The sequence below is a fragment of the Bemisia tabaci genome, chromosome 6 (assembly GCF_918797505.1).
Source record: "Bemisia tabaci chromosome 6, PGI_BMITA_v3".
Taxonomy (NCBI): domain Eukaryota; kingdom Metazoa; phylum Arthropoda; class Insecta; order Hemiptera; family Aleyrodidae; genus Bemisia; species Bemisia tabaci.
The window spans coordinates 51058030-51073649 of NC_092798.1; the positions used below are offsets into that span (position 1 = coordinate 51058030).

At 39.4% G+C, this 15620-nt stretch overlaps 1 protein-coding gene across 2 annotated transcripts in view; it reads right to left on the reverse strand.

Annotated features, from left to right (window-relative positions):
• The window catches only part of LOC109034758 (lachesin), a 252465-nt gene that overhangs the window by 18643 nt on the left and 218202 nt on the right, over window positions 1-15620 (reverse strand). For both annotated transcript variants that reach the window (XM_072301889.1, XM_072301888.1), the window contains exon 3: window positions 7008-7138. In XM_072301889.1, the coding sequence (XP_072157990.1) occupies window positions 7008-7138 (131 nt within the window). The remainder of the gene's footprint in view (window positions 1-7007; window positions 7139-15620) is intronic.

Below are 15620 nucleotides of genomic sequence, written 5' to 3' on the forward strand. Positions count from 1 at the left end.
GAAGGTCGTATGGCCACTCCAACGTTGCCGGATTTTCTCAGTCAAATATTCATTTTTGAGACTGCCGGAGACGCAACGACTATTGAAAACTACGCTTGAATACTCGTATTGTTTGTAAAATAACTCTTAGAAAAACCTGTTGAAGAATTTGATTTAGGAAATCATTTTCGAGTATTTTTTGAGTAAAATTTATAAGACCCCGAGGTAAATTTAAAAAAAAAATAAAATAAATAAATCACCGTATTAAAACTCCTAAAAGATCTACGCTAGTTTTTAACACCTTAAATGCTCAAAAAGAGTCAAATATACTTGCAAAATGCTAAAAATATATTTAGAATATGCTAAAAAAATATATTTAGAAAATGCTGAAAAATATATTTTATTTTTGAAAAAAAAAATTACATAAATTTCACTAGACATTAATTTACTCACTAAGTATCCGAAAATAGATTCCGGAAACAAAATGAATAACAATTTTTTTTTACTGTTTTTGAAGAGTGCTGACTGACGATTGTTATAATTGGGAGGATGGGAGGTTGTGAGTGTTTTCTCTAGAGTTGTTTAAAATCGTAAGATTAAACTACGATTGAAATTCCATGATAAGTTTAAAAAAAAGAAAAAAAACAGAAAAAATCTATTGTGTGCATCAAAAAAACTTAAACCAGGTTCTCCCTACTTATTGTTCAGTCGTAACCCCTCTCTATCGCTCCTAACCGTGCTTTTCTCGCTTTTTTATTTCCACCGGGTATTTCTTAGAAAATTTTAAAAAATTTTCACCGTGCATTTCTCAAATCGCGAAGAATTTTACCCGTTTTATCTCCAGCGAGTAGTTTTACTCAAGTCTTTTTTTTTGCTATTGAAATATTAATTGCAGTTTCACCATCGATGTGTGCAATTGAATGAAGGCGCACCGGCTTTTTGAATGGGAACTTCTAATACAACTATTCGAACTTAACGGTAGTCCTCGTTGCATAAGCAAACAATTGAAGGGGCGCTCGCTTTCTTCACGCTGACGCGCTGCGTCGCGTTCGCGTGATGTTGCTAAGGCGATGACGCATCAATAATGAAAGATTTAAGTATAATCTTGATTTGCGATTTCTTCATGTATTTCATCTTATCAAAAGAAGACGATCATTCATTATTTCTTAGTATCTTTTGCGAATTATCCTTTATACCCTTTAAAAATATCCTGTAAAAACGACGGAAAAAAAGTTCATTTTTTATTTTTTATCAATAGCGGAAATTTTGAAACGTCCCAATGAAGATACATGTGAGGACTTATCCGTAACAATAGCGGATGTGAAAAATTACCTTTTCGAAACACATTCAAAAAACTGTTTTGGCATCGAGAAAATTTTGAGAAAATACTTGAGATGTAATCTTCGAGATCTGTACATTATGCCAGAGCCAAGCATATGAAATTTTTGCGTGAACAAAACAGTTTTTTAAGCGTGTTTCAAAAAAGTAATTTTTCACATCCGCTATTGTTACAGATACGTCCTCATATACTGTGACTTTCAGTATAGTTCTCTGTTAATTCCGCAATTATACGGCTTTAATGATTATGACGCCAGGCTAGTTAAGGTGAAAAACCGTATCGTTCAGTACAACGAGAAGACCAGCCCGAGGTTCGAAATGTCAATTTTTTAATTATAGATCCTGACACTTTCCAATTACATTGAGTCCAAGTTTCCAGCCATAATTCGCATTATTAATGATGTTAGAAGCGTACGCAATGAGATATTTTAAAGAGCGGCAACAGTGCCGGGTAAACTTAAGATGATTCGTTCCGATTTCTGGCGGGATCGAACTGGCATGCGATCTATCGCATCGATCAAGTGAAAAATCACGGCAGATTTTAAATTTTTATCAAAAAAAAAAAGAAAAAGGAATGACGATAGCCCTTGCGCGCGAGCTCAAAGAATCATTCTGAACTAAAAAATTGGTAAAACTCAGAGAAATGAAATAAGGATCCTTTTTGGAAAAAATCTCGCATTCGACGTACTTAGTTAACGACTTCTCTGTCAAATGGGAGGTTTTTTCTAGGGAGGATCCTCCTTTCACTTCTCTGAATTTTTCCAATTTTTTTTTATTAAAAATGATTCTTTAGGCCCGTGCGTAGGGGCTAAGATGTTCCTTTTTTTGATAAAAATTCAAAATCTGCCGAGATTTATGACTGAATCGATACGACACATCGCACGCCATTCTGTTCGACCACGCCAGAAACCTTGTGGAATCACCTCGACAGTGTTTTGCTTGAATCTTCCATTTTTCATCCTCGAATTTTAAATCCCTTCCAAAGAATCAATTCTTTTTAATATTGTTGGACATCTTCACACCAATTGATGCATAATTATGTTATCCCCTTAACCCCCACATTGAGGCACATTACGCCTGACTTCATCACAGCTACTTACTCTAAAAACTCAAATTACTGTCCCTTTGTTAATTTCTGAGCCGCGAAATGGTACAGGATTGAAGTTATATTTATCCGTACGACTCAATTTTAGAGATAAAAATGAACGACTTCTACCAAATCGAAAATATTTGCTCTTGATTTTGATGACCTCTTGACAGGAGAACATTTACGACTAGTAGAATTCGGAACTACAGCCAACATATTCCCCCCCCCCCCAAAAATGAGAGTTGGTGCGTTTCTGTTTAATTATTATTGTCTATCACAGTACTCATGCAGCAGATATTCAAGATTGATAGTGATAAATACGCTCTTGATAGTCAATTTATTGTCTATTCATTGCTATCAAACTTCTACTAAATAGCCATTTTAATCTACATGTTAGGTACAAAATTGCCATAAATAGTTATGTTCGAATTTTGAATACGAAACAGCGATTTAATTGCAATTAATTGTTATCAAATCGTTGTTTTCGACAAATATTTTTGAATTTTAGATAACTACTTCATGGAGAGTTTGCATGTGTCTGAAATTTGATGAATTTCGTGTTTAAGTGGAAACTACTGCGTACACTGAACCCGAGGAAACCCTTGGTCCATAAGTTGAACAGTTATTGGAGGAGATAAGATAAGACGATCCTATCTGCCAAAATACATGAGTTTAAATGGGAGATCCTTCCAGATGATGTCACTATCGGCGGTGCATTTTTTCACTTATGAATCTATATTGCTACAATTTCCCATACCATAGAATAATTACAAAAAATACCACGAAATCAGCTCTTTAAGCACTCTCAGATGAAGCAGTGAAAAAATCTGCGTGCAAATTCTCCATTGCCATTCATCGCACTATCGAATTCAGTTTTATTCAATTTCCAATTCTCAATTCATTTTTTCATTTTTCAATTTTTTTTTAAATGTTTTACTTCATTTTATTTTTATTTTATTTTTCAAAATTTAATTTTATTTTTCAATTTCATTTATTTTTTTTTATTTAATTTTATTTAATTTTTTTTGTTCGATTTCATTTTTGAGAATTCTGCTACATGGGTGCGACTTGAGACCGCACATTTTTGAGAGCAACCAAATATTTAACAAAATGGATGAGATGCGCATTTTATTAGGAGAATCTAGGCAACGCCCGAATGTTGATACGGCGTTTTTCCCGAGCGTGGCAGCGCGCGCGGGAAGTTCGACTCCGGGCGAATTCAATAATACCTTCTGATTGAGCATCTTTGTGTGGTGATATTTTCTAATACTCCCTTTCTTCGTCAATTTTCCGACGCCACCCCGCCACCCGCCTCCGTGGAAAGTTAAGGTTAAGAGTTTGCTGCGATTTCAACACTCCGCCGAATCTTTTTCCCGCCATTTCGCGGCCCTTTGTGCTTAATGAAGGCAGCGTAATGAATAAATGAGCTAATTAGAGCTCCAAATTACTTCAAGATCCATACTCTTGGCGTAAGACGTTCGGAAAAATCAGTGAGAATCCATTCTTGGCGGGAGACGCGTATGTACTAATATACACTGATAAAAATAAGTGTGTTCTTGTGTTACTTTTAGTTAAATTAGGAATTGAAACACAAACTAACACAAATTTTGTATTGATTTTGGTGCAGTTTGCAGTAAATTTAGCGGAGAAAACAGTGGAGAGACTGGGAAAATGCATTCCTCCGATTGCGAATTTATTCACGACTCGTTTTTTTATTAAATTTCAAATGTAAGGCCCCAAAAGGCTTCAAAAAGGCATTGCAGCTGGTTAAAATATAATAAACCTTAAAAAGATCAAAAAGATTAGACATTTGGAAGCTCAAAAATTAGTAGATATGCCAGAAATGCTTTGACTTTTCCAGGTCGCCTTCAATTCCCTGCCTTTCCCAGTTTTCCAGATAGCCGGCGACCCTAATTTTTAAATATTTTTTCCTCTTGTTTCTTTTCCTTCTTTCCACTTGCTCCGCTATTTTCTCTTCTTCTTCCTCTTTCTCTTACTCTTCATCTTTATTTTTCTCTTCCTCATTTGCCCCCTTTGATGTTTTCTCGTGCAGATAGGTGCTTCATGGATGAGCCGAAAATAGTTAAAATTATCAATGATTTATTCAAGTAACACTACTTAGTGCATATTCTGTGCAAAATTTCCTCCCAAATTCCAATTTTTTTAGCAATAAAAAGTCAATTTGAACTTTCTCTCCACCGTAAGGATCCATGTAATTTCGAAACTTCAAACACACGTGTCTCTCGAAATAGCGAAAACTGCACTTGTGCGCCTTGTCTTCCGAGCCACTCAATTGAAATATGAAAAATTTAAATGAAGGCCGTTGAAAAAGACCTTAATGGAAAATTTGCAACGGTGTAAATAAAGGAACGAGTATACAGATTCACAACTTTCATATTTAAACTTAGGTTTATGAGTAAACCACCGCTAGTCTCTTAAGTTGCCGGGGTTGATGAAATTGGAAAAAGAGGAGCTGATGAGATGCCCGACACGGTGGGAGGAGACGAGAGCCCTCTCGGCAAGAACAACGTATCTACAGGGGATTTCAACCGGAGATAAGCGGTTTCCGCTCAGCGGGTGCGTGAGGTAAGAGAATGCGTCTATATGCGGGAGTCAAGCGACGCGGAAATATTTAATGCGATGAAGGCGCCGGTGTTATTTCATATTGTATTTAAGTTTATTTTTTTAATTAAAGCGGAAAGCAATTTTCGCTCTCCTTTATTATTTCCCTATTGATTATTTTACATTTTATACTCGTGAGACTGGGGCCATCCTCGGCCAGATCTATTCCTGACGGTTCCCGGAGTTAATTTTCCGGCTCATTTGACTCGCCGAGGAGCAGGTAATTTTCAATCGACAGGTTTGAGCGTAAGTTTGAGTAATGAGCTTGGTTTATCAGCCGCACGTGTTTTTCTTGCCGCAGCCAACGGTTCCTTAATCTCCTCGTCTTTTCTTTCCTGGCGTTTGCGTTTCGGATTGTAATAACATGACAATTTTCCCGTGATAAATGACCGTGGGAATCGAGTTCCTGCAGTATGGGAGTGTTGAAAGTATTGGGAACAGGAGTCGGGGTCGAAAAATAAAATAATTTCAAACTTAGACTAAATGGATCGTGTTAGACAAAGGGGGATCAACACGATTACGGTGTAGTAAATAAGAAAATAGATTTTGTTTCTTGGTGCCAAAAAATTGTTAATTTTGAAAAAAAAATGATCGCGTAAATTCAAGTATCGTGCGTATATTTGGACCGCGTTTAGGAGAAAGGAACCAACCCACATCAGCTATTGCCAAAAACCGGGCAATTTAGTTTTTTACAGGAGAGCTATGGTGCGAATTTTTTTGAAAATTTTAAAGAATTTGTCTCGTGATATGCAGAAAATTCACTGAAATTTGCACGAAAATTCGCACAATCGTTTTCATGAAAAAAAATTAGATCACTCAATTAAATTTGGCCATAGCTGTTGTGGCTTGGTTTCTTTCTGCCTAGCGCGGTCCATTTGGTCGGTATTTTATTAGGCAAAGAAAAAGTTGTACAATTTGGAAAACGCTGTGATCTAGCTGGTTATCTTCTGTTGACGCAGTCTAAAAGTGGTTGAGTCGGACAAGACGTGCTTTACATGAAATAATAAGGTGAAAATTGGTTGAATTCACCATGGCTTGGAGGTGTTAAGAGGCCTCTAGACAATGTATGAATTAAAGCATTACGCAATATCTTTTCTCTCTTCAAAATTTTTCGAGGAAAACGAATTACACGTATATATTAGTCTAAATTGACCCCTAAAATAGTAATACAAACGGAGAATAATAGTAGTAACACAGTATGAAACTAGAGTAAGGTAAAAGACGCACGTTGATAACGGCGCAAACATACAACTATTCGTGCTTGATGGATGTCCGTGTCGCATCTGTAAAATTGAAGGCGCGAGGCGTGAATTTGCAACGCTCCGCTCTATGCTGTCAATGAAGTGTAGCTCAGATTCGGTAGAAAAGTTAGATAAATAAAATATGAGGCCCGATTACATCTCTCCTATCTTTGGCTGTGTAGCTCAAGGAACTCTTGGTGCACTAGTACAAGTGGATTACATTTTGCAAAAAGGAACCAAAAAGCATACCATGTTAAATAAGATAATGATAAGCCAAATGTGCCAAAAATAAACATCAAACTAACTAGTAAGCACCTATGGCATATTAATATCATCTTATTCAATTGAATTACAGGGTGCAATAAGCACATTAATCTTGATACCAATGTTGCTAGGGTTGTGTAACTTACATTCTTCGCAATAAAATTGCTGGGATCATGCAAAAAATTAAATTTACAAAGGTTATTTTCGTCTCGAATTTATAGTTTATTGGGAGTGAAGATAACACTTGTTTAGATGATCAGTTTACACTTGCAAGGTGAAAAAGTTGCAGAATTTTGGCGACACTGGAATGCTTTTGGTTCCGTTTTGTAAAATACAATTCAAATAAGATATGGATGTTTACAATCAACATAGATTAAATGGCAAAAAATTCAAAATGACGAGATTTATATTTGTGTCAAGTTGCGTTTTTCGATTTTATTTTTAAGAATAAATGTACACGTATCTGGGAATCTTACCTTGTATTGACCTAAATGATTTACTATACATGTGAACGTAACATCCCTTCCCTGAGTGACGGTCAAGTTTTCCAAAGGGGCCAAAAACTCTGGCTCCGGTTCTATAGTTTCCAGTGTGTTCCGTATTTGTCCTGAAACAACGATAATAGAAAAATATGGTCAGGAATACTCGAAACATACCGCAGAAGTGGCTTGGAGTCCTAGACTCCTGAAATAATCAGAGGGGTCATCTTGTAGAATTATTCAAAAATGGACTTCATATTGGACCGGTAAATAGAATAAAAAAAAAACGTCAATGCGTGAAAATCCATGATTTTCCTTTTCTGTGCGAGAGAAGTTCTGAAAAAACTTTAAGGAATAATGTAGCTTTGTTCTCCTTCAAAAATATAAAATGAAAGGGTGATATTTTAAAAAAACTGTAAACGAGATACGTGGTTTGCGAGTTCCACCGTCGATATGTTGTTTATGACCTGACTCAGAAATAGCAGTTCCGAATGGGTCACTAAACATCGTTTTTTTTGTTTAATATTCTAAAAGTAACGGGTAAGTAGATTACAAGTTGATTTATTGCGTATTTTTGGAGCCAAAATCCTGGATAAGCCCGCTTTTAAAAAGTCCAAAAACTCGAGGGAATTACGAACGCGTCAGAATGGCGGAAGAACGGTGGAAGTGATGTAGCGTCCGCAGCGCTCATGGCGCACTACCCGCTTCATTCATCTAGCCAGCGTCGAGAGTTCACTCATTGCGGCTCACGACTAGTGTGTAATTTTAAAAGTTGAAAATTAAAAAGAAAAAAAAAATAATAATAATAATTACACGATATACGATTTTCTCGGCCAGGGAGCTCTCCCCGCAAGAAAGCGTTCACCGCCCGCCCGTGTCGGGAGCGCCGCGGCGTGCTGCTAGCGCGGAACGCACACTGACGCCTACAAACCTAAAGGGCTACTTCACGCATTGCGCAATGCTTGAAGTATCCCCTTAGGTTTGTCGGCGTCAATGGGCATTTCGAGCTGGCAGCGGCAGCAAGCCGCGCCGCCGCGTGCCATTAACCTGCCTACAATTAGTAGGTCAGGGTGTTAAAATGTAGGCAATTTGACATCAAATTCGAAATTAGCTACTCAAAAAACATCGGTTCGGAATTTTCGTGATCTTTCAGTCATTATCCGACTTATTTCTTCCTATTCTTGAGTTTTGGACCATAGTGCGCCGCGGGTGGCGGCGCTCATGAAATTCTTCCCTGTGCTCAGTCGGTGCTTTTTGAACTGCGTATTTCTCGGATTCTGATTTACTTTTTCGCGTCTTCAACGTGCGCATCGTTTTCTACGCGTCATTCACTGACAGAACAATGATGGTATTCGCCAGTCAAAATTTTTTCATAGTTTATAGTCACCCATTGCAAAACGTAGTCCAATATTGAGATACCCATTTTTCACATTTGAACATCTATATAACGAGTTTCACTATATCGAAGGAGTCCAATGAGTTTTAATATACAAGGGCCCTCAAGTGATTCGATGGGCGCTATATTTTGTGCCAGAACGGCATGCAATATATCGCATCGATTAGTTACATTTTCTCAGCTACTTGTCATTTTTTTCGAAATTGCCATCCTGTTGTCAGGAGACCAAAGAATTCACTTACCAATTTTGACAAATAAATTCAACTTAATAAAGGCGTGTTTTTTCGAGAGGAAAAATATGGCATTCGATACTAATATCTAAACTGCACTCGAATGCGATTATCTCCCTCTAGAAAACCCCGCCTCTAATACGCTGAATTTGTTTGTCAGAATAGGTAGTTGAATTTTTTAGTCTCCTGACGACAGAATTGCGATCTCAAGATTCGAGAGAAATGACGAGTGGCTGAAAAAACGAAACCAACCGATGCGATACGTCGCATGTCGTTTTCACACAAAATATGGCGTCCATCGAATCACTTTAAATCACAACACAAAGTTTCAAAACGTTTTCCTTCGAATCCAACTCTCGAGTGCAGACAATCTCGCAAGAAAGTGAGCATTAAAATAATCCCGTCTCGGTGGGGTTAAAAAGTTCCAGTCGCGCGTTAAATAACCGCCCGACACACGCAAGCTCCATGTCGCAAAGGCCGGTCACGCACCCGCAACTCGGGCACTTCTCACCGTGAGCCTTCGATCCGGTCTAAGTAAACCGTCATCAGAGCTCACGAGAGAACTCAGTTGAGATGTTTACACCTAATTCCGCCGAATTAATAGCGCGAAAACTGAGCTCCGCGGTCGCAAACGGTTTTGAGCGTTTCAAAAAAAACAGCTCCTGCAAAATACTTGCGGCCAGCGTTTATTTGAATGGGCTCAAGGGGGGGGGGGGGGGGAGCGAGCTGCAGTTGAGGAGGCAACCGGGGGGAGGGGGGAGGGGTGGGAAAAGGGAGGGGGTGCCGTCGTGGCAAGGAAAAACGCCGTATGAGCATATGGAAGTTGTAAAATTTCCTCCGATGAAGTATTTTAAGTCCGGGGAAGTTTAGAGTATTTTCCTTCGAAATTTTTTTCCTCCGATGAAGTATTTTAAGTCCGGGGAAGTTTAGAGTATTTTCCTTCGAAATTTTCAAAATTACGGTTAGAACGGAATGTTCAGCAAATTTTGTCACGGTGTTGCCCACCTTTTTAAGTATGAAATCGTACAAAGTTTGGTCTCTAAGAAACGAATTTTTGCGAAAATTCGATTTTCCAAAAAACTTGTGGATGATGGAAGAAAAAGCAACGCCATTTACGACTCCAGCAGCCAAAAATAAGTAGACATAGCTCTTTCAGGCCCTCGAATAAAATAGTTTCCACGTCTTGTCAGATGCAAAAGAAACGGACCAGTTTTTTATGAGGGCTCATTGGCGGATTATGACATTTGACCGGCCAATCCTTGTTATCATACACAGTGGGAACAATTTATTAGGCATGTGATACGAGTCAACCTACGTATTTTGGACTGCTAAGTCCAAAATACTGGAATTAAAATATATTTAAAAATGGGACACAATTTTTACATATATTTTAATTCCATTATGTAATTATATATGCAATATATAAGTAATAATATGTACCAAAATAAAAATGGGATTGGTTTTCCTTTATCATGTACCGATTTCCCGAAATAATGGATTTTCCTCAAAAATGCCTGATTTTGATGAAAATCCGGATGGTTTTAGTTTTTTTCCAACTCGTTAGGGGGCGCTTCAATGACGCTATAATGTATGAAAAATACCAGATCCAACCTTAAAATCACAAAAATGGAAAGTTTCCCCTTCGTCCTAAAAAATCGTCAGTTTGCCGACAGGCAGTATTGTTCGTTAGTCATCGTCGTGTTTTTTTCGGCGCACACCTCTTTCATCAATAAAATTCTGCTTAATTGTGAGAAATTCGACAACGTCTCGTGGTTTATGCGGCGTTTTTCCTTGGCGCGGGGCTGAATGTGGGAGGAGGACCCCTATTATTAACTAACTTCATTTGAATGTGACGCGTAAACATCGGAATGCAAAGTGCCGCCGGGGGAAGTGATAAGCAGCCGGGCATTTTTCACCAATTCCGCACGAGGAGTTTAGTTTTTTACAAATGAGAGGTGGGGCGAGATGGGCGAGGGGAGGGGTTCTCTTGTTCGTCTGCCGCTGATCGGGGTAGGTCGAGCCGTGGCCGCCGGAACGTGGCTTGCAATCGTAATTAAAACGCGCCGATGAGAGGAGAGCTCTGTCAGTGTTTTAAAAATAAGCTCATTAGTTCTCGCTGCGGTCTCTTTGTTTACGAGCGGACTCTCATTGGCGATTACTCGACAATTAGAAGACGGAAGCACTTTCTGGATTCCTCTCCCTCCTCGATGTACGACCTTCCACGGGAGACTTTGCAATTTTGAAATGCAGTTAAGCCCTTTGGCTTGTGGCAACGTTAAATGTTAAAAAAATTGGCGAAGAATTGGAGAGTTCTGTGAAGGAGGCTCCCTGGCTGCTACGCGACCCAACCCCAGAGGGCGCTCCGTGCATTCTGAGGCCCGCATGAGCCCTCGTGAGTTCATTTAAATGGAGCTGACTCATTTGAACCACGTTAGGTGGAGAGGAACCAAGTTACATCAGCCACTGCTAAAAACGGGGCAATTTAATTGTTTCAAGAGAACGTTTTTGGGTTTTTTTTTTTTTTTTTTTTTTGAAAAATTATGGAAATTTGCTTCGTACTATGTACAAAATTCACTGAAATTTGCACAAAAAACCTCACAACAGTTTTCATGTGAAAAATTAAATTGCCCGATTTTTGGCAATAGCTGATGCGGCTTGGTTCCTTCCTTTCTGCTTAACGCGGTCCATTTAAGGTCTGTATCTTCCATCCATCTGCAAAAATCATGAAAATCATTTGTCCGGCAGTATTCATGCAGTCTTGTAGGCGCTATGCGTTTCACGCTAACCGTACTGTGTTTGACGCAATGCGTGCAGTATTCATGCAGTCTTGTAGGCGCTAATATGTGTTACATGCTGACCGCCGCGCCGCGCCGAGGGCTTCCCCTTTTCATCTCAAGCCCTCGTCATCATCGCTCTCTGCGCCTCGCCGCTCCAGGCCAAATTGCGTGTTTGGTTTCTCTCTTAACTCGACTAATTGAAGGTGCTGTCTATTGTATCACCAAAAGACGACAAAATTAGAAATTACTATACTCTCAGGAAATGAGAGATTTTGTCGCCTTTTTTCGTTTGTAATATTTTTTCTGAATCAGATTTTTTTATACCTACATTCAAAAAAATTGCAAATTTGCCGCCATGGGTCTGGGCCCATGTGGCCACTCCCTAAATCCGGTCCTGCTGACTGGGACAAAAAACGAAGATTTATATTATTTAGATGGGAGTATCCACAACTTTATCGCACAGTTTTAAAAAAATCAGGGTCGTATCTAGTCTAGGAATAGATCTAGTCTAGTCTAGGTCTAGGAATAGAGAGGGCTCATCTAGAGAGTACCGCCTGTCTATAGCTCTAGAAGCTCTAGAAATCATAGAAATAATCTTAGTGGAGTGGTAAAACGAACTGAGATGAAAAAGAAAATTTACCGGGTCCGAAAGGTTATAGTAATGATGATAACGAATTAATAACCGTGCAAGAATTATACATAAAATATTTGGTGGAGCGGAGGGGGGTGGGGACTCCGAGCATGTCTCACGGTGTCCTCAGAAGAAGACGGTGAGATCAAGCCAAGCCTCACGTAAAACTGTTTTTTTTCTATTGAAAAATGCACATAATACCATAGACCCGATGTCTTTTTTCCGAGTAAGGATTCAGGATGCATGTGCAATCCTAAGGAAACCCCCTGATATTTAAGTAAAAATATCACGCGCAGCAGTTGCAATTCTTGAAAGTGGCAACACTGTTTTTCCTTAGTTTTAGTTTATGTAAAACGATCGATTCTCGGCGATATGAACCTAAAATCGATATTTTGAATGAATTTATAAATGGAGGGAAAACATTATTGCCAACTTACGAGATCGCCATTGGCGAGCAGGAATTATTATTGAGCGCTGGACCTTCTTAACACTTGACGCGCCGGTCGTTCTTGGGGGTCCATTGCATCAAAATCAGAAACTTTTACCGCCTACAAGGTTGCCAGGTTGTGCAATAAAGTGTGTATAATTTATACGGATTTAAATAAGGGGGACAGTGATGATTTTTCAGAACAATCTGACAACTATGCTGTCTAGGGGAAAACGCCTTACTTACATCCGATCGTTTTCAAAGTTCTATTGGTGTAACGCACATTTTCGGTAAAACTCGTGGATTTTTTCAATTGAATTTTTCGCGGGATTTTCTTCGTAATTTGATCCAGGGTATGTAAAAATTTCGTGGGAAAACATTCATGTCCTCTCTCGAAAGCAACAGTTTCTAACCGTGAAAATTTGGCGACATTCGGATGTTCATACGCTGTTTTCCTTTATCACGGCAGTTTAGAGCCCTACAAAAGGCGGCGGATACGAGAAGTGGGGGCGGGGGGGGGGGGGGGGCTTTATCATCACCGCTCGGATCGGTTTCAATATTAGTTATGACCCCCTCTAAACTTTTCTCTTTTTGTCCCAGCTTTAATCAACTCTCCTCCATTTTCTGCTCTAAGTTTCAGTGGGAAATGACTATTAAATCGTTGCCTCATTCTCTTTCAATTATTTTGCTCGGGGCGCTCGAACGGTTCCCGGAGTCTGGACGATCGAGGAAAGGCCCCTCCTCCCCCCTCCCGTAAATCCACGCAAATCCTAGCCTATGACGGGCTCCGGATCCAATTCCATTGGGATATATTTATACTAAAAGCAACTATGTGCATAGGATTTGCATGAGACATAGTTCTTTTTAGCATAAATACGTCCATTGGATCTTAAATCATGATTGAATCATCGGAAATTATTTTTGTAATTTTTTTTTTCTGAATCCGATTGTTCTTTGATACCCACATTTGAAAAAATTGCAAAATTTGCCACCATGGCCCGCGGCTCATGTGGCCACCGCCTAAATCCGGTCCTGGGTTGTTATAACCTTATTTTTCTGTGGCGCGGCAGCAGTGAATTTAAGCTAACCCCTGGATGCAACTATTCGTGCTCCTTGGTTGTCGGTGCGTGTTGCAAATTCAAAAATCGAAGGGCTTGAAATTGCAATTGAAAATTGCTTGCAAATTGAAACTGGTTAGTCATGCAATCGAACTGCGCTTTTCATAAAGCCGCGCGCACGCGCACATTGCGATTAAGGGGAGTTTGAGATCGCTCTTAAAGTAGAATCATAGAAATCACAATACTGAAGAAACTTGAATCAAATGCAGCGGTTTAACCATAGAAGTAAGATCCTCGCAAAGGATTACAATGATTTGCCCTGGCGAAAAATATGAAATAAAAAAGAAAACATTCTGCAGTTGTGATACATTTTGAGGTAGGTAAGGACCTACCTCAAAAACAAACCAGCAGAGTATCTTCCTTTGTATCGTATTTTTTGCAGAGGCAAATCATTGTAATCACTGGCGAGGATCTTCATTCTGTGGCTAAACCGCTGACTTTTATTCGAGTTTCTGAAAATTGTGATTTCTATGATTCTACTTTAAGAGCGATCTTAAATTCGTGAGTATCCAATTCCATGGTTGAACCGCTGCAGTTTATTCATGTTTAGTAAACATTGTGTTTTTTACGCCGCTGTCTTAAAGGTGACCTTAAACCTCCCTTAAGCACAATGTAAACTTTAAAGGGCTCACTCAGGAAAGGAGCTACTTCGGGAAATACTACGAATACAGCTTCATGAGCCTTCTTCGGTACTTCGATTGCATGACAGCCTGTGCGCCTTCAATTTCTGAATATGCAACACCGACAATGAGGGGACACGAATAGTTGCATCCTGCAGCCTGATTGTTGAAATTTTGTTTTAATCCGGTAGACATAGGTGACATAGGTTAATAGGCGGAGCGTGATTGGTCGGCTATGTCTTATCGCTGCTTTATCGTGCTTATGTCGGGTGGAACTCTCGACAAGTTAAAGGCACCTCTTAAGTTTCCGACAGTATGTCGTCTATTCCACCTGACAAAGGCACGATAAAGCAGCGAAAAGACATAGCCGACCGATCACGCTCCGCCTTTTAACCTATGTCATCTATGTCTATCCGACAACCACAAAATTTCATCAATCAGGCTGCAGGCCTTTAATTAAAGGGGGTCTGTGTCTAATTATGTGTGGGTCTAATTATTAGACCCACGGCTATCGTTATTTATGCGTTACTCTTCAGTAGCGAGGCGTGAACGATCACTCATGGATATTTCTTCATTTGAAGCTGTGGTAAAGAATCGATTATCAAGGTGTTCGTTGCGAACACCCTGTATATCGATCCTTTGCCATAGGTTTAAATGGCAGATCAATGGATATATCACAACACACGCTACGCCACTGTTACCTACTCGTATGATTTTACTGTATAGAGTAATAATTTACTGGGAAATAAGAGGATTTGTTCCATTCCGAGGACAGTTTTGACTATCGCAAGAAAGAAGCAGCGGGTCGGTAAATTGATCATTAGCGAATGAGCTACTGATCTATAGTAGATATCATTGCTATGATGGGCGTATATCGATCAAGGATACAGATAGATATTCAAGCATCCAGGCGCAGGAGCGGCCCACTCTTTTGTTGTCACGCAACTTCACATTACGCAAACAGACGTAAATTTTAATTTCACTTCCTTGAGTCCGGAAGGATGATTGATGACCAGCCATTTCACGCCTAGCGTTGCCAGATTCAAATCCAGAGAGGATCATTTTACGAGAAAACTCCCTCCGACTTTCGTTTGTGGCCTGGTTTCACGCTCAAAGTTCCGTCAAATTCCGATCAAAATGATGATTGAAATAAGCGTGAAATAAGCACGGTTGTGTGGAAATCAGATGAAGGATGAGCCCCACAGCTCCATCATCTACCATCAAATTTTTGTAAGCCGCAGAAATTTGATGATAGATGGTGCGCACCAGTCATCATTTGATCGGAAATTGATGGAAATTTGAGCGTGTAACCAGCACATTGAATTGTTTAATTTATGTTTCGAATATTCGGAGTATCGATGTTGATGACTGTTGTCGGAAGACAAAAAAACATCTCAAAACACCTCAAAAA